At 42.6% G+C, this 18,556-nt stretch overlaps 1 protein-coding gene across 1 annotated transcript in view; it reads left to right on the top strand.

The window, feature by feature from the left end:
* Positions 1-16,047, top strand: part of LOC134673508 (cell adhesion molecule Dscam2-like) — a 38,798-nt gene extending 22,751 nt beyond the window's left edge. The window contains exons 16-29 of the mRNA XM_063531501.1: positions 1,445-1,582; positions 3,083-3,286; positions 3,603-3,732; positions 4,040-4,224; positions 4,366-4,545; positions 4,890-5,078; positions 6,328-6,552; positions 7,549-7,757; positions 8,220-8,334; positions 9,211-9,376; positions 12,956-13,107; positions 14,139-14,315; positions 15,056-15,163; positions 15,893-16,047. Of these exons, the coding sequence (XP_063387571.1) occupies positions 1,445-1,582; positions 3,083-3,286; positions 3,603-3,732; positions 4,040-4,224; positions 4,366-4,545; positions 4,890-5,078; positions 6,328-6,552; positions 7,549-7,757; positions 8,220-8,334; positions 9,211-9,376; positions 12,956-13,107; positions 14,139-14,315; positions 15,056-15,163; positions 15,893-16,017 (2,303 nt within the window). The 3' untranslated portion in view covers positions 16,018-16,047. The remainder of the gene's footprint in view (positions 1-1,444; positions 1,583-3,082; positions 3,287-3,602; positions 3,733-4,039; positions 4,225-4,365; positions 4,546-4,889; positions 5,079-6,327; positions 6,553-7,548; positions 7,758-8,219; positions 8,335-9,210; positions 9,377-12,955; positions 13,108-14,138; positions 14,316-15,055; positions 15,164-15,892) is intronic.
* The last annotated feature ends 2,509 nt before the right edge of the window (positions 16,048-18,556 follow it).

The following is an 18,556-nucleotide window of genomic DNA, read 5'->3' as shown; positions in this document are numbered from 1 at the left end:
CGCAGTGCAAATGTCATTTTAAACGTCAAATTTCTATGAAATTATGACGTATAAATAACACTTACACTGCGTGGGCTATCAAATCCGCTGCAGACTTTTATTGGTGCGACTATAGCACTTTTAACAGCAACCAAATCAATTGTGCGTAATTTATTACCAATTTGATAAAATTGTCTGTGCGGCGTGCTCACAAACGCTAAGATTCTGGGGTCCGTTTGCGCTTACGCGAATCATGAACAAAAAGGTTTACCTTACTACATTAGGTAGTAATCTAGTTAACACATTCCTTGCCATCCAGGCAAACAAGACATCCGCGCCAGGCCACAACAATTTCGTCATATAAAGCAGTAGTACCACGATCCCGACTACTGAGTCGTCCAGCCTGGGAGCGAAATCATAAAATACTCGATAGTCGGTTTTTCGGCACTGAATGTGCTAACTTTGAGATTTGATTTCATCTAAAAATCCGAATTTTATTGATAAATCTGCACTTGCATTACCCTTGTTCTCTAAGTAACTTTTGAAACAATACTACGTATTATTCGATAATATTATCTCACCGCTGTGGTGTCGACAAAACCCAACAATGTTACAATTCAATGCAAAATTTTAAGAGGATTTCATGAGCAGGAACCCGCTTAACTCGGGTTTAAGTGAATAGACAAGGAAAATGCTTCAAAATATTATAAAAGCGAGCATTTGGATTTATGTAGCGCGTCTACCAATTATAATCTGAAAGGAATGTTAATTGTATAAAGGAAAGAGTTTCTACGAATTAACTTGTAATTAGTGCTGAACTTAGAGTTAAACTTGTAATGCAGTTATATAATTTTGCTTTAAAATTCGACTTAAAAACATAGTAACAATTTGTATATCACAAATCTGCAAACATATAAGAATTGTAGTAAAGAACGATGGAAGTACTTAGTAAGACTTTTGCATTGATCTTATCCAAATTTCCCGTTTCTTGCTGTATTGATTGTTGATTTAGGGTAGATGATTTACTTGAAGTTAGTACCTGCAATTGGATTTGCCATTCCATCCACTGATTCAACCAGATTTACTACATGGCTGAGTTACATCGTTAGCGCAGTAGGTAGGTACCACGCAGTCACGTCCTAATAAATATAGGCAGCAGAGAGATACGATTTATCAATATCAGCAATACTTACTACCTATCCTATCCCTGAATCAATGTTTTAATCTTCTGAAATAAGAAGAATCCAATGACATTAATTAATAATTAAAATGTTAATTTTCTTTGTTCGCTATTCCAAGAACTTCCAGCATGCTGACTTATTTTTATCCTTGTTTTAAATTCTTTAATATTTATCTGGTATAATTCTATGCTGCATAAGTAAAAAGTGTTTTTTTTTAATAGTAATATTTGCCTTAGATTGTTTGAACGTTCATGTAATTTCAAGAGTGCCTCACTTGTGTGCAGTGCCATCAGAAGGGCCCCGCGGCGTGCGGTGCCGCGCCGTGTCTCCTCAGAGCCTGAAGGTGGAGTGGTCGCCGCCGCCCGCGCACGCGCACCACGGCTCGCTGCTCGGATACAAGCTGCTCTACCGCCCTGAGCACAGTGAGTATGAGGAGATGTACGATCACCTGTGTGTAGGCTTGCACAAGAGTGCCCCACTTGTGTGCGGCGCCATCAGAAGGGCCCCGCGGCGTGCGGTGCCGCGCCGTGTCCCCGCAGAACCTGACGGTGGAGTGGTCGCCGCCGCCGGCGCACGCGCACCACGGCTCGCTGCTCGGGTACAAGCTGCTCTACCGTCCTGAGCACAGTGAGTATGAGGAAATGAACGATCACCTGTGTGTAGACTTGCACCAGTTATTAGGTTCCAAGCTTCTTCTTCAATACGGAATATTACGCGAAACTCTGCGTAGGTAGCGCCACTACCACTATCTGTCACAATCTGGGGGTCTAGCGCGAAACAAGAAAACCGAAATTTCGTTATCTAATCTCTCTATCACTCTTGGATATTATTCGAGCGATAAAGAGGCAGATAACTAAATTTCGATGTCGCGTTTACCGGTAGGCTCTTGTTAACAAACCGCCTTAATGCATCAATGTCATATTTTATTGTCTGTGAAAACTTGTCAAAAAACAGTTTAAGGCACAGTATGTGTAAGTTAGTCTATGAATTTAGGTACTACAGTCGGTAGTGCTGCACTCTGGCGGCAAAACATTGCAGTAATATCCCTTATTTAAGAGGTATCCTCTTGTCGGTGGAATTTCTTGATACGGCACGACACCAGTTTTTTCTTTTATTTGGTCTACCTATACATAGCTACGTCTTGGTCTGCCCCTGCCTCTCTTTCTTCTATGATGGTTTTAAAAAAATTGTCGTGCCGTAACAAATGTCCAATCATTTTTCCCCGTCTATTGTTGAAGGTCTAACCTACCTAACCTTTTTCCATCATGATATAGGTATAAATAATATTAAAACTCGTATTTTTTCTTCCCCATTTAAATTAAACACCATACCAGCTGCGATATCTTAATATTATAGTAGGTTGCGTTCAAGTGACTGTATACTTAAAGTGTTCTTTAACTGCACAATAACTCTGGGGCGCTAAATGGTTCATAAACGTGCGCACAGTTTTATAAAGTTCAGCAATAACTTAATCTTAATAAACTCACGCAAACTGCTTCCTTAATTACGCAATTCGAATAAACTCAACGCAATCACGCGAACACATTTCTCATTGGAAATGAACCGTTGCATTTAAAGGCGTATCCAGATTAGTAAATTTTTCGTCGATCTGATTCAATTGCCCGATCGAATCAGGAAGTGCGGACGCAAATACCAATTCGGCTCTAATTCAACCGCCGATAATGACCGATATTACGTGAAGATGCAATAATACCAATTTGTGAGGCCAGTATTTTCGTACTGGCGCATTTTTTCAATTTAGAGTGCTCTAATATCACCAGAAATCTAAAATTGGAGATTGAATTTTATTTCTGATCAAATCAACCGATTTGATCAGTCTCGGCTGGATACCACTTAACAAATAACAAACTTGAAACAATCTCAATATTCCAAGCTGAATGATGGCAGTTGTTTGTCGGCAGCGGCAGAGTGGCTGGAGTGGGAGGTGCGCGGGAGCGGCGGGGGCAATTCAGGAGCGGGAGCGGAGGTCAAGAGGGTAGCGGGCGTGGAGACGCTACTGCTGGCGCTGAGGCCGTACACCAACTATACGATACAAGCGTTGGCGTATACTGGGGCAGGGGATGGTGTGCCGGCCCATCCTGTGCACTGTATAACGCAACAAGATGGTAATTTTCTCATTCATTTTTATGGACTTAACTTTATGTTATACCTTTAAACGAGCAATTCTTTCTTTATATGCATATATTTCGGGGATCTCGGAAACGGCTCCAACGATTTCGATTAAATTTGCTATATGGGGGTTTTCAGGGGCGAAATATCGATCTAGCTAGGTCTTATCTCTGGGTAAACGCGCATTTTTGAATCTTTTTATGTGTTCCGAGCAACGCTCGGTCTCCCAGATATTTTGCCCAAAATATGACAAGACTCGTACGACTCTTGTTATAGGTAAATAAAACTGCTAACTAAAGTGACATGTTACAGCTCCAGGACCCCCAGCTGCTGTGAAGGTCGTCGCAACGTCAGTGACTTCGCTAGCAATTAGTTGGTTGCCTCCAAGTCGCCCTAATGGACCAGTGCTGTATTACACAGTGTTCTATCGTGAACTTGGCAGGTAAATACTTCTTTCTGCCTTACGGATATTTTTAAGGAGTTGAATAAAAAATGAAAGTGAGTGCCGACACGCGTGTTAGCAACGTTTGTGCTTTGTTTACATATGATTTAAAAAATGGGTCGTGAGTTATCCATTACCGATTTGATTTCGATTGTCTACTAAACAAATGCTGTGAAATAAAGCGCTACAGTTTCATGTCGTTCTTTGTGTTAATGAGAGTTGAAATTATTAACACTACTTCGTTCTGCTCGTAAGTTGATACTTAACAAATATCAATTTCGTAATAAGTTTTGTTTTTTTTAATTAGGGACAGGCCTCCGCAAACCACAACAGTACAGGCTGAAGACAGTGATCCAACAGTGGGCTTGGGCGGCTCAGCCGAGTTAAGGTCCTTGTCCGAAGACGCCACATACGAAGCGTGGGTGGCCGCGCATTCTGTAGCTGGTGAGGGCGAGCCGTCCGCTCCTCAACCTGCAACTACTAGTTCTAGAGGTAAGTCCGTGGATTCAGGCTGCTCAACTGAGTTGAAGTTCTTGTCCGAAGATGCCACGTACAAGGTCCCATTAATAGGTCCCTACTCTTATTTCGATTATTTTATGAATAGCTACATATGGGATCATTATTTCTATCCAGCGGGAGTACGCTTGCTCTCGTTCGGCGTGTGGGCACGAGTACAATGCGGCCATTCGCTGCGTTTGGCGTGCGTGTGGCGAGGAGAGCCAATGCCGCGCGCGCGGTGGCTGCGGGGAGACCGACCCGTCACACACGACCCGAGGACGCATCTCACGCCGCATGGACATCTTGCTATACATGGTCAGTGTGGTTAAGTAACTGGTATTTAGTTTGGTGAGTCCAGTAAACTTACATTTAAGGTGTGTTAGGCACAAATAACTTGGGCGTGTCACCATACAGTCTGCACATGAACTCCTCCTCAGGTCCCCGCGCGATTTTTGTAAGGTGCGACGCACATTCATGCTGTCTTAACTCAAAAATCTTTGGAGCTCTTGTGCGGACAGTAGCGGACGAAGGCCATATCTTAGTGCTTTACAGTTTACAGTTCAGTCACTATATCAATATTTTTGTCTCATCACCATAACAATATTTTGTGTTCAACGGTTGACAATTTTACACTATTTTATTTCTTTAATTTACAACAGAAGTTGACGCATCAACAAGCGGCAACTATACATGCTCAGCGCGTAACGCCTTCGGGTCCGAGGAGGTGACGTACCGGGTGGAGTGTGCCGTGCCCCCGGCTGCACCGGCGCTGTTCCTCGACCATGCGGCGCACAGGGAAGCTAAGCTCACATGGCGGACCACACACCATCCTGCTGCGCCTCCACATGGCAAGTTCATAAGCACCTTGGGACCGGTTGCACCTAACCGTCCGCCAATGTTCGTTAAAAAAATATTGATATGACAATAGCTGCCGCCACCATATTTGACGTTATTCAAGTCGGTAATTTTGCCTGCTGTAACCCGTGTAATTAATCCACTTTTACTCGATTCAGTTCAGCAGATTATTTAAAGTCAACCGAAACTTACATATAATACATATTTTGGTGCAGTCTATTCAAAACCTTGTGTTCGATTATACACAGTCATGGCACAGTGTTTCAGTGTAAATTAACACAAAACCAGGTACTTGACGGCGATGCCAAAATTTAATTCTAAATTGCCTTTAAAGTTTTAATAATATGATTACAAAATGGAAAAATTGACGATTCTCCTCAATATTTCGGTTGAAAATCACAAATCAGTAATTTTACCTTCCGAAACTTTAGTTAACAATAACTCTCGTCTCTCTATCCTTGTACCCAGACCCAATTTAAGCACGTCAAGTCACTTGGCGGATTACGGCAGCCGTCTGCGACTGCTCGCTCCTATACGTGATTGTGTTACTATGGCAAGCGGAAATTATCCAGATGACTGTTCCGATTCACCCCGTTATTGTTAGTGTTCTAACTACTTTTAAAGTCTTTAAAAGGCCTATATTCTGATTCTGAACGACGTTAGTCTAATATAATTAATGTATAATTCCAACCCATGCTAAATTGCAGTTCATAATAAATAATATAGTAATATTATTGGATACCGTAATAAAGAGTGATACAAATGGGTCAATAGAGAGAAAAATTACTAGTATCTATAAGCTACATGGTCAGTATAAATTGTTAAATTGAGATAACTTAACCTTGTGTCCCACCGTCCTAATACTAGTATTAATTATAATTATTAATTACCTATAATGTTTAAATAATCATTAAATGGAACAGAGTTGCTTTTGTTTTATTTCGTACGATTTTAAAACAAAACAAATTCAATTCCATTTTCTAATACCATTGCCGCTAGAGGATTACGAGTACAATTTCAGTTTTTATTTTACTTTTAGTTGGAAATCAAAGCCTTTCAAATCTGCGATATACCTAGATGCTCCTTACCTTGGTGATGAAATTGATAGTTCACCAGCACTAGATACCTAATGCTATGGAACTTTATGTAAACTTTCTGTTTTCGGTAACCGGTAACCGGAACAGACGTTTGTTTCACCATGCATATTACTTTGGAATTATTCAACAATAATTTTACTTTTAGGTTTCACTATATGGTGGGTGCGAGTTCGCGATGATAGCGTAGACAGCTTAGAAGCTAGCTCAAGAGGAGAAGAAGAGAAGAAGCTAGAAGCTGGTGGGGAAGCGTCCAGCGTAATGCTCAGGTCTTTGTCCTGTGGGGCGTCTTATTCTGTACGCGCGGTGGCGCATTCGAGAGCGGGGCCGTCGCCACCATCGGCGCCATTACTTGTCAAGACGAAACCACCAGGTTAGGATACTTTAACAATAATTTTACTTTTAGTTTTACAATATGGTAAGTGCGAGTACGCGAAGACAGCTTGAAGGCTGGGTCGATAGAAGAAGAGAGGAAGCTGGAAGCTGGTGGGGAAGCATCCAGCGTAATGTTCAGGTCTTTGTCCTGTGGGGCGTCTTATTCTGTACGCGCGGTGGTGCATTCGAGAGCGGGGCCGTCGCCACCATCGGCGCCATTACTGGTCAAGACGAAACCGCCAGGTTAGGATACTTTAACAATAATTTTACTTTTAGGTTTTAAAATATGGTAAGTTCCAGTACGCGAAGACAGCGTAGAAGCTGGTTTAAGAGGAGTAGGAGAGAGGAAGCTGGTGGATAGGCGTCCAGTGTAATGCTCAAGGTATTTGTCCTGTGGGGCGTAACAATGCGATAACTCTGGTTTAAAAATACCCTCTACTATCCCTTCTCACCCCATTCATAACCCAACTGCCCTCGTAATTCCCATTTTACGATACTTGTACCTACAACAATTTTACCTGCCTACCCAGAGAAGAGACTAGCTTCTATTTGGATAAGGCTTTCGTTAAGTGCATTCACTTACTTAGTGTCAGGGCCTAAACTTAGCTAGAAATTAACTAAGGCGTCTGAAGTCTTCAACTTGGATTAACTGCTAATGTCTGCGGACTTTGTTGTCCAGTAATATGTTTACATTTTCTCTGTACTTACAGTCTTACAATGCTAGTTAATATATTTAATTAAATAAATCTTTAGTTTATAGCAGCACAGTTTAGTTTATGCAGGTTCTTGTTTTAAAATATTGGTAGAAACCCAGTCGGGAAAAAACCACCCGTCTTGGAATACCTATACAGCGAGCTGCAAAAGTGCATGCACAGTTTATGAATTAATTCCATCACTTTCTCCGGTATTTATGCATTATTCAGTCCATATATAATGACGACATTGAAGTGATTGAAGAACCTCATAAAACGATAATGTGTTTTGCTTCCCCTAGTGTTAGTATGGGAAGGAGGGGGAGACCGGCGCGACCAAGAGGAAGGCGCCGAAGCGGCGATATGGAGCAACAGCAGTGCCCTCGCATTAGATGCTAGAAGGGCCGTGCGGTGTAATGCGCGCCTAGTGAGACTGCAGTGGCGACGAGCTGACGCCGGCGCTGCGTTGTGGACAGACGCCGACCTTACGTCACTACATCATCATAGGGAGGTGAGCGATTACGAGTATACCTAATAGTTACATAGACAAACGTAGCAATAGGAGACCGAGGTGAGTTGTGACAGAGGCGAGTTGTGACATCGTTGATTAACGCGCGTTTGTTAGTTCAAGTTACGAGCTAACAAACGCACGCTGTTGCGAGCTCGCTAACAGTCATAGATTCCAAAAAATCGACAATGTCACAACTCTCATCTGTCAAAACTCACCTCGGTCTCCCCTAGATAGCAGAGTCTTTGAATTGGACGCTAGAAGGGCCGTGGGGCGTAAATTCGTGGGTTTGTGTGCAAATAGGTTTGCAAATTAAGACCATCATGGCAATGGAAGAGAGAGGGACTTGCCGTTATTACAACTCATTTTGATCACACTGTACTTGGATTATATCCTTCACTAACTAAGTAGATATTTTGTATGACATTATTGACCCTTACGAGTATATACTCGCCTGTTGGGCAGGTGGTAATCGGTGGTCTAACGGCGGGCGCGTGGTACGCCCTCCGGCTGTGGACGTCCACGGAGTCATCGAGACACCAAGCCATAATCTACGCTGCAACCACTACCCACGCTGGAGGTATTACACATGACAGTGCTATTCCAAATGTGACATTTCGCATTATCACAGGTCGATCGCGAAAGCCAAGGATTCGGGAGCAGAAGCAGAGGCATCTGGCCTGGCGCAGAGATGTGAGAGGCAATCGAGGTGAAAATCGCTTCCTCAGACTTAGTGTAGGAACTTTAGCATGAGCAATAAATCACAACAATACCATATTTTTACAAAGCGCACCGTCCAGGATACGTGCATTACGTTTGTAAGTACGTTGTTTAGAGATTAAATTTAACTTGCCCATACCATCGCTCAAACTTTTCGACCTTAACTCGCGAGACATTTCCGATTGTTATGACACCGTCCTGCTTGTCTGGCCGGTTCAACAAAGTAACAAGTTGCAATTAAGTTAAATTGTTCGGTTTAAAGCTCTTACAAGTTTTCTCTCAATGGCATAAACGGTATACACTGGCGCGGATAACATTTATAACTGAATTGGTACTCATTTTATCATTGTATTGTATTGTATAACTTAGTAGTCACTCTTGACTGTAGTTATAGTTTGGTACGTTAAATTGCACAGATGTTTTCAAGCACCTTATATCCGGTATATCTGATGGTGACAACGATTAAGCAATTTTAATACTTATGTCAAATGTTGCTTCTAGAATAAATCAATTTATAAATTATAAATGTAGCGTGCTTATCAGCGTGCGTGAACCGTTAATTTGATTTTACATCTTATAGCTACTAAATACTAAGGCTACAATGATTTTTCCAATGGCGGTTACAGTTGTTATACGAAGTGGGGTAGAATTTTTATACTCTACTTTCCTCATTTAAGTATAGAATAGTCTTTGTTGTTGAATCACGGGACGTCGCTTATAATAACATTTTTTTCAGAGCGTCTTCGACGACCAGTGGCCTTCCAATCCGAAGGCAGCTCAGTAGGGACGGTTGGAAGCAACGCCGAGGCCGAGCGGGTACTCGGAGCAGTATCACTGGCCTTTGCAGCACTGGCTGCTGTCGCTGTCACGGCTTTGATACTAGTCCTGCTGGCTAAGCGAAGGTAAGACTAACGACTGGTGGCATTTCAAGAAGGCAGCTCAGTAGGGACGGTTGGAAGCAACGCCGAGGCCGAGCGGGTACTCGGAGCAGTATCGCTGGCCTTTGCAGCACTGGCTGCTGTCGCTGTCACGGCTTTGATACTAGTCCTGCTGGCTAAGCGAAGGTAAGACTAACGACTGGTGGCATTTCAAGAAGGCAGCTCAGTAGGGACGGTTGGAAGCAACGCCGAGGCCGAGCGGGTACTCGGAGCAGTATCACTGGCCTTTGCAGCACTGGCTGCCGTTGCCGTCGCGGCTTTGATACTAGTCCTACTGGCTAAGCGAAGGTAAGATTAATGACTGGTGGCATTCAAGAAGGCAGCTCAGTAGGGACGGTTGGAAGCAACACCGAGGCCGAACAGGTACCTACTCGGAGCAGTATTAATGGCCTTTGCAGCACTGGCTGCTGTCGCAGTCACGGATTTGATACTAGTCCTGCTGGCTAAGCGAAGGTAAGACTAACGACTGGTGGCATTCAAGAAGGCAGTTCGATAGGAACAGTTAGAAGCAACGCTGAAGCCAAGCGGGTAGTCAGAGCAGTGTCGCTCGCCTTCGTAGCACTGGCTGCCGTTACCGTCACGGCTTTGATACTTGTTCTATTGGCTAAGCGAAGGTAAGATTAACGTCTTGCAGCATTTTAAAAATGCAGCTTGATAGGAACAGTTAGAAGCAACGCTGAAGCCTAGCGGGTAGTCGGAGCAGCGAAAGTAAAAACTTGATTTGATATAGACGAACTTGCCACGGCAAAAATTTAAGTTATTTTAATTTTCTTTTAAAATCCATCGCAGTGCATTTCGCTTGTACTTAAACATTTAAGTTTATCGTTATAATTGTATAAACTACGAACATCGACAATGACAGTTCCTTTTAACTTTAATGTTAAATGTGTAACTCCTTATAATCGCTGACTCAGTTAAACCCAGCTTCAAGTACGATTTAACTTTACTAACCCGCTTTTGGAGAGCGATTTGTGCCCTGAATGCATCCAATGCTGGCCGTTACCGGAATAATAGGTAGCTCGTTTATATCAGAAAGCAGTTGGGTAAGCTTGAACAATAGGTAGGTACAGTGTACCTAGTCATGTAGCTTAAGTTTGCAGAGCAAACAAAGACTGTCCGCTGCATTTAAGCTATGCACTTTAACAATCCTTTTGTATTTTCGGCTTCAGATAACATTAAATATGATTTTTCCCCAATATCCACGAAGGGTGTACCTATTCTCGGAATACAAGCAATTGTTTAAAATAAAGTTATCAGAACAAAAAACATTCATGGTTCTCTGGGAAATGGCTCTCCTTTGTTTTTCCATTCGGTCATGTCAGTTAATACTTAATTCGTTTGATTGCGTTCAAGTCGTCACACTTCTTTTCGGCTTGCCTGCACCCAGGCCTGCGCCTTCTTCGGTGTCTCGTAGGCAGCCATTTTGGACCAACAAAAGGATAAAAATATCGTTCTACTAAAGGTGAATTCAAAAAAGAAATGAAAAAGGAGTTAACCTACTTAGAATTGTAGTGCATAATTATCATATTTTCCGTGAATCCATCTTATTTTCACGGAAACGTACGAACGACGAACTCGTCTTGCTATTTCAGGCGGTCTCGGTACAAAAAGTACTGAGGTTGACAGAAGTAGCATGACAAATACGAACGTTTCCGAGAAAGTACGATGGAAAACAATTATGCATTACATCGGTACTACTGCAGTGGTAGTTAAGGTATGCTTTTATATGATTAAAAGTCGTTTAAAAGTAGTCTCGTTGGTAAGTACACTTCAGGTACAAATCTCTGAAAAGGTGCACGCGCTACTACACTGCTACTGCAACGGAAATGAAACTCGCGAAAGGCAACACGTCATGCCAGAGACAAGAATAAATATAGACAACAAAGAGCGCTTATCTATACCCCATACCTACATATAGGAAAAATAACACTATATAGAATAGAATAGAACAGTAGATAAGTACATAATAAAAAAGAAAACACAAAATAAGATTAAAGTGCCACGAAATGGCCCCATCTCAGCATGTTGCTGGTGGCTTCCAGCGCTGATATAAGTATGTGACGATACTGACGATAAATGAAATAGTACGGAAATGGGATAGGGTTGCTATGGCTAAGGCTTTTAGGTCCAATGTTAATTATAATATTTTTAATTACAAACAAAGTTAATTACACTAACAACTTAGGTATTGACCCTACACTGCATGTCTTCATGTCACTCTCCATACAGTGTATTTCAATCATATCGCCATGATTAATTGCGTTAGGTACTCAATTAAGCCAAATGTGACAGTACCTACACATAATGAGATAGGAAAATGCATGACAAGCCCCCCTCTTGTCACCCTTTTTCCTATCTCTTTCCAATAACTCGAAATTTTGTGTGACGTACATAATTAACGGATGTCGCCTTTACGTTTGTTAGAAAGAGACAAACTTTAACAGCATTTCGCTATAGGTACTTTATGAATGAAGGGGAGTCTTTTCTATTAGCTCGTCTTTCGCCACACTACACTACGCTTGTGAGCGCAGGCATTTGCATCCAGTAAAGCGCAAATGAACGCTAGCTCTGTTTCCATTTATTTTGTTCGCACTACATTTTACATGCGCTAAACGCGTTAGTTTTTAAATGTTAACAGTGGATTTTATTTTCTTCTTCACGACAAAAGTCAATATTGTATTTGTATCCTGTGCAGTAATCGTAATTATCTCTTTAGCTAATTAATGCGCTGTTCCTTTACTTTTGTGAGATGACTACAAATGAGTACTTGGTTGACATTAATTCGTTTCTTTTTTTATTAAGGTTAATCTTAATTAAACCAGACGCCGATACGATAGGTATGGGGCTAGGGTAAGGCCTGTTTCAGCTAAAGGCAACAATTATGTGTCCAAATATTACGATAATTAACACCAGGCCCCAATTTCACATCGGTGACAGGTGCGACGAATTGTAAAATCACTATTGCTGACGTCACAAGCATCCATGGGCTACGATTACCACTTACCATCGGGCGGGCCGTACTCCTGCGAAGTTTCTGACAATTGTCAAAGATTTAGAAGAATTGTAGGTAATTCTTGACAGGTAATGAGTTATATGTCGGAATTTCGTGACAATTGTAGTGTTTCTTGTGACAATTGTCATAAACTTAGCAAGAGAAATATCTGTTTTTTTTCCGATATCATAAAGTTTTATTTAATAATATAATGATGGTAATGTAATGGTAAGCGGTAACCGTAGTTCATGGATGCCTGTGACGTCAGCAACAGTGATTTTACAATTCGTCGCACCTGTCACGTTGGTGAAACAGGGGCCAGGTAAACCATACGCATGTACAGTCGCCATCATCAATATCGGAGCGGCCAAGGTGCTCCTCTCGTCTCTATTGTCAAGGCGTTAGAGTGCGTGTTCAGATATTTTTGAACACCTCGACCGGTCCCATATATCTGATGGCGACTGTTCGTATGAAATATGTCGGCCCCTTCAAACTTTTGACGATGGCCCCTTCAAACAAATTTTTAATAACAAATATGTATATTTGTCCAGTACGCTATGGCCATGTGGCGGAGCAGTGGACGAAGAGACGCGCCGCTGCAGCCACTCGGTCGCCAGCACCGACAAGTCAGTGTGCCCCGAACAGCAGAACATGCGCAACTGCCAGCACGACTACAAGCACGACAAGCTGTCTCCGGCCTCGGGTTCGTATGTCTATGAAAAACAGTGGGATGAAGAGACGCGCCGCTGCAGCCACTCGGTCGCCAGCACCGACAAGTCAGTGTGCCCCGAACAGCAGAACATGCGCAACTGCCAGCACGACTAAGAGCACGACAAGCTGTCTCCGGCCTCGGGTTCGTATGTCTATGAGAAACAGTGGGATGAAGAGACGCGCTGCTGCAGCCACTCGGTCGCCAGCACCGACAAGTCAGTGTGCCCCGAACAGCAGAACATGCGCAACTGCCAGCACGACTACAAGCACGACAAGCTGTCTTCGGCCTCGGGTTCGTATGTCTATGAGAAACAGTGGGATGAAGAGACGCGCCGCTGCAGCCACTCGGTTGCCAGCACCGACAAGTCAGCATGCCCCGAACAGCAGAACATGCGCAACTGCCAGCACGACTACAAGCACGACAAGCTGTCTCCGGCCTCGGGTTCGTATGTCTATGAGAAACAGTGGGATGAAGAGCCGCGCCGCTGCAGCCACTCGGTCGCCAGCACCAACAAGTCAGTGTGCCCCGAACAGCAGAACATGCGCAACTGCCAGCACGACTACAAGCACGACAAGCTATCTCCGGCCTCGGGTTCGTATGTCTATGAGAAACAGTGGGATGAAGAGACGCGCCGCTGCAGCCACTCGGTTGCCAGCACCGACAAGTCAGCATGCCCCGAACAGCAGAACATGCGCAACTGCCAGCACGACTACAAGCACGACAAGCTGTCTCCGGCCTCGGGTTCGTATGTCTATATACCACAGTCTATACATTTGACGAGGGGAGGGAGGGTCGCGCGCTCCCGAGCTGCATACATCGCTGTAATCGCCATTATTAGTAGCTTGATACACGGCAACGGCCGTCGGACCACTGTTACTTTTTACATTGTGTCTATCCCATGTCTATGATACAGCGTACCAATAAGCCTGAATACACACAAGTGTTTGTGTTGGGGTATGGTAAAAGATTTGTATCTTCCGATCGAAATTAATCGTAATAATTTTATCATTCTGTACACACAGATGTATACGAAATAAGCCCATACGCAACTTTCGCCGTCGGAGGCGAAACAGCAGCGACACTGGACCACACTTTACAGTTCCGGACCTTCGGTCATCGCGACAACGATGCTCCTCCTCACAGGCCGTGCAGGAAGCACCCGCAGAGGCACCGGGATCGGCCTGAGGGTAAGACGTATGGTAGGTATCCTGACGGTTCCGTTGGGGTCTCCCCAGATATATCGACGCGCATTTGGCGAAAGTCGATAAGAAAAAGCTTTATGTCCGCGCAATAAGAGCGAAAAAGCCGTCAACGTATGGACGGGTGCCGGCCGATGCGAGCCGAGCCGAACGACTAGTTTTAATTAAAGCTTTTTCCTATCGGCTTTTGCCGAATGCGCATCGATATATTTGGGGAGACCGTAAGCATAGTTTCTTATCACTTTCGAAAGGGTTGTTGATAATACATATTTGTGTTTTGGTTACAAAATTTTATATGTTATAGTAAAACTTGAAAAATCCATGACATCACGTTTTATTTTTATCTCGTGTACGTGTTTGCAAATGCCAGTGTCTCATGAACCACGAACGCTTATAGTTTCTGGGCTATAACCGCGAAAATCGAAGTTCGTACATTTTGACCAACTATCGCTGTCACTCTAATTTCGCCTTTAGAGTGGATCAGCTACACTCTAATAACACGAGTTAAAAATTGCCTATTCCAGACCACACATTCGCTGTGGCCGAAATCGGTCAGGAGAGAGCATTGGGTTAAAAGATAAAGATGTCCGAAATTTGGGACCTTCGTCGTTCGCGGGAGGCTCTCTGTACCCGCCTATTTGTTCTATAGGCCGACCGCTTAAATGAGTCCTCGCCTGCGAGGCGAGGCGAAGTTTCATTCAAGCGGTCGGTCTATAAATAGAAGCGTGTTTGTTTAACAGTCGAGAAGCACCACTCGGACTGCGAGCTGCAGCAGCTGAGTCGCTACGAGAAGGTGCGGCCGAGACACTGCGCTGGCACCTCGTACTGCGTGCCTCTCGCACACCATGGTAATTACATTTTAATCATTTTATAAACACATCCTACAGCAACAGCGAGTAGAGACCACGGACTAGCAAGCGCAGCGTAGGACGTCCACCCACAAGATGGACAGACGACTTTGTTAAGGTCGCCGGAAGACGCTGGATGCAGGTCGCTTCCAACCGAAACGTATGGAGGTCCAAGGGGGAGGCCTATGGTCAGCAGTGGACGTCTTATGGCTGAGATGATGATGATGATGACAGCAACAGTTTTGATTGATTAACGGTTAGTTTCACTAGACAGATATCGACCGCGATATGGACCGGGTTATAGGTTATGGACCCGGTCGATATAAGTCTAATAGGGAAAGCTGGAAGATACTCCACCGACAAGAGAATAATTCTTAAGTTAATGATGATGATGACGTCCTACAACCTTGACCAAAAGTATTAAATTATTTTTCTTTCTAACTTAAAACGGCTTGAAACAATAAAAGAAACATTGCTCAAAAAATGCTCGATGAACATAAATATACCTATATATCAAGAACTGTATGAAAAGCCAAAGCTATATGAGTGATTTGAAAACAATTGTTCCTAATTAAGCGCAGTTAAGAAGCTGTGATTAGTCTTAACTTAATTGATTCATTTGTGTTTCGAAAATTGCGTGCTCACATCTACCTGAATTAATCTCCTGTTATTGAATTTGCGTTTTATTATCAGTTAAATCTCTTCTTACATTAATATAACTATCATTAGGCGGTGCAAGCAGCGGAGGCGGAGGCGGCAGCGGGGGCGGATTCTCAGAAGTGTATGCCGGGGACTCCAGCGCCGAGTCCGGACCCGGCTCACTGTCCCCGCGGACCCATCACGAGCACAGCTAGCGTGAACGGCTGCAAACAAACATGCATATCGCATAACGCAGTGGTAGGTACTACGTAGGCGAACAACACGCGAAGGCGAAGCGAAGCGATGCGGCGCGGGGTGAATCTATGCTTTGATACCTATAGAAGTGTCCTACGTGGGCGATATCGTTGCGAACGCCTTGGGCCCGCCGCGCCGCGCGCCGCATCGCGTTGCGAGTTGGTCGCTTACGTAAGACACAGCGTAATAAACAAGTTAAATTAAAATAAAATTTAGAAACACGTACTTTGGATCTATCTGACCACTTAACGACATATAACGTCATTTTAGTAACCAACATTATTATTTCTGGATCTAAAAATATTTAATTACTTACATGGAATGCTTATTGTAAAAAAACATTAACAGGCTATTTAAATGTTTTTCACTTGCCACGAATCGTAAAGCAATCAGGCCCCCTAGCCAAGGTTACAATCGCTATCGCTTCGACAACGAAAAGCATTATGTATCTCTATCACTCTTCCCCATTAGTGTGACAGTGACAGTTGCGTTTCGATCGCTACGGAGCGTTAGCGATTGGCATCTTGGCTACGCGGCCTGATTGCTTGCTTTCTTTTACTAAATTAGTTCTTCCATTTTTATAGCCAGTTCATGATTTTGTAATAAGAGTTGCAAACTAAATATTTAAATTAAGTTTTAAGGCTTTTATAATCAACCTTTACAACACATTAAGTCATAATGAACGCTTAAGAAATCAAAATTCAACTCTAAATTTATTACCTCAAAGTCGTTTCTTTTTGTCATATTTAAACCCCTGGGCGGGAGACCAGGGGGCCGATTTTTGAATTTCGATCGTTCGATTTTGTCACTCGAAAATCGGTGGAAAACGGCGAAATACTAATTTTTGAAATTCGAGCGATAGAAATTGGGAATCTAGTGGTATTGACCACTCGTTTTCAATTCTATTAGTAGAATTTAAATGCCTAGTAGTGGAGATATTATTTAATGAAATACACGAAATCGAGTGGTCGAATTTCAAAAATCGGTCCCCAGGAGTTAATGTTAATGCATGATCAATTGAACATGACTTAATGTGCAGTTATTATTTAAACGTTTTTACCGCCGCAGTCTGATAAATAAGCCAAAACTTCGTGTTACTTCTTACCAGCGCGGCGGCGACACTAGCACGCTCGATGAAAAATTCTAAACGGTTAAAAGGTTAAGAATCGTGTCATGTTAATTTTATAGAAGAACATCTTGCCACAAAATGTGCCAAATAGACATTTAAAGTCACGCAGATTGTAACAATCACTGCCCTTGTTCTATGACTCGTTGCCAACAGAAATCGTTGAATCAAATTCAAATAGATTAAGTTAAATAGTTAATTAAATTAAGTAGATAGGTGGTCTGTTCTATTACTATAAATATAACTTAGCTAAAGATTCATTTACTGCCATTTTACACTGAAATAGTTCATATTCAATTCATATTCTATATTCACTATTGACAGGTATCTAATTGTAGCCAATTGGCAAACTAAGCTAACTTATTTTGAAATAGAAAAGTAGAATAATGGTCACCCGAGGTCACGATTACGATTCATGTAGGTACATCCTTTGTCCGTCAAGTCCCGGCCTCAAAAATGTGCCCAAGACGAAAAACGCATACTACCCAAAAATTGCCAAAGATATTTTTTATTTTATTTACCAACCTTTAATAGTTATTTGTTTTACAAGGCGGCAAAGTTGTTGTTTAACCGCTCGTGCTAATATTGATACCCGAGCAAGCGAAAGATTCCAAAATTGAACCATGAGCGTATAGCGAGTGGTTCGTAAAATGAAAATTTGAGAGTTGCGAGGATATCAAACCACGAGGGTTGAACAAAATTTGCCCCCGAGTGAAACACAAAATTTTTCACCACACCAAGCCGAAGCAAATATGAAATGTAAAATATCAAACAAAATCAAACCAAATCAAATCCAAATGAATGTTATTAAATATTATTAATTATCATTTAAAACTCAATTCTACCAGCAAACATAAGAACACAACTGAAAATTTGCATTTGATTACTTTACCTCACATGTGAATAAAATGCAACTTTGCTATCCGTTTTCGAAGTGCAAAGTAAGCCTTTCCGGGCTGGTGTGGTGAAAAATAAAATTTCAGAAACATATTTGCAATTAATAATGAAGTCTGGGGCACAGCTTTCCGCTCGAGACTGGCGGCGCGATTCGGGAAATGAATTAGACATTCTTTAGATATAAAATAGTAAAGATATGTGACGTTCCAAGGTAAAAGGTACCATTGCCCCGGCTGCATATTGGAGCGGCATTAATATTAGCGTAAACGCCAGCCGCCATAAGGCACCTTTTTCCGTGGAACGTCACATATCTTTACTATTTCATATCTAGTGAATATCTAATTCATTTCCCGAATCGCGCCGTGGGGCACCATTAGAATCCCCTGTACCATTTATCCCAATTATAGTTAAGTGTAGGAAATATTTCTTTAACCCTTTTCCAGACATATTTAGTCCGATTTTTCGACCACATATGC

The sequence above is a fragment of the Cydia fagiglandana genome, chromosome 18, assembly GCF_963556715.1.
Source record: "Cydia fagiglandana chromosome 18, ilCydFagi1.1, whole genome shotgun sequence".
NCBI lineage: Eukaryota > Metazoa > Arthropoda > Insecta > Lepidoptera > Tortricidae > Cydia > Cydia fagiglandana.
This window is presented reverse-complemented; position numbering and strand designations above follow the sequence as displayed.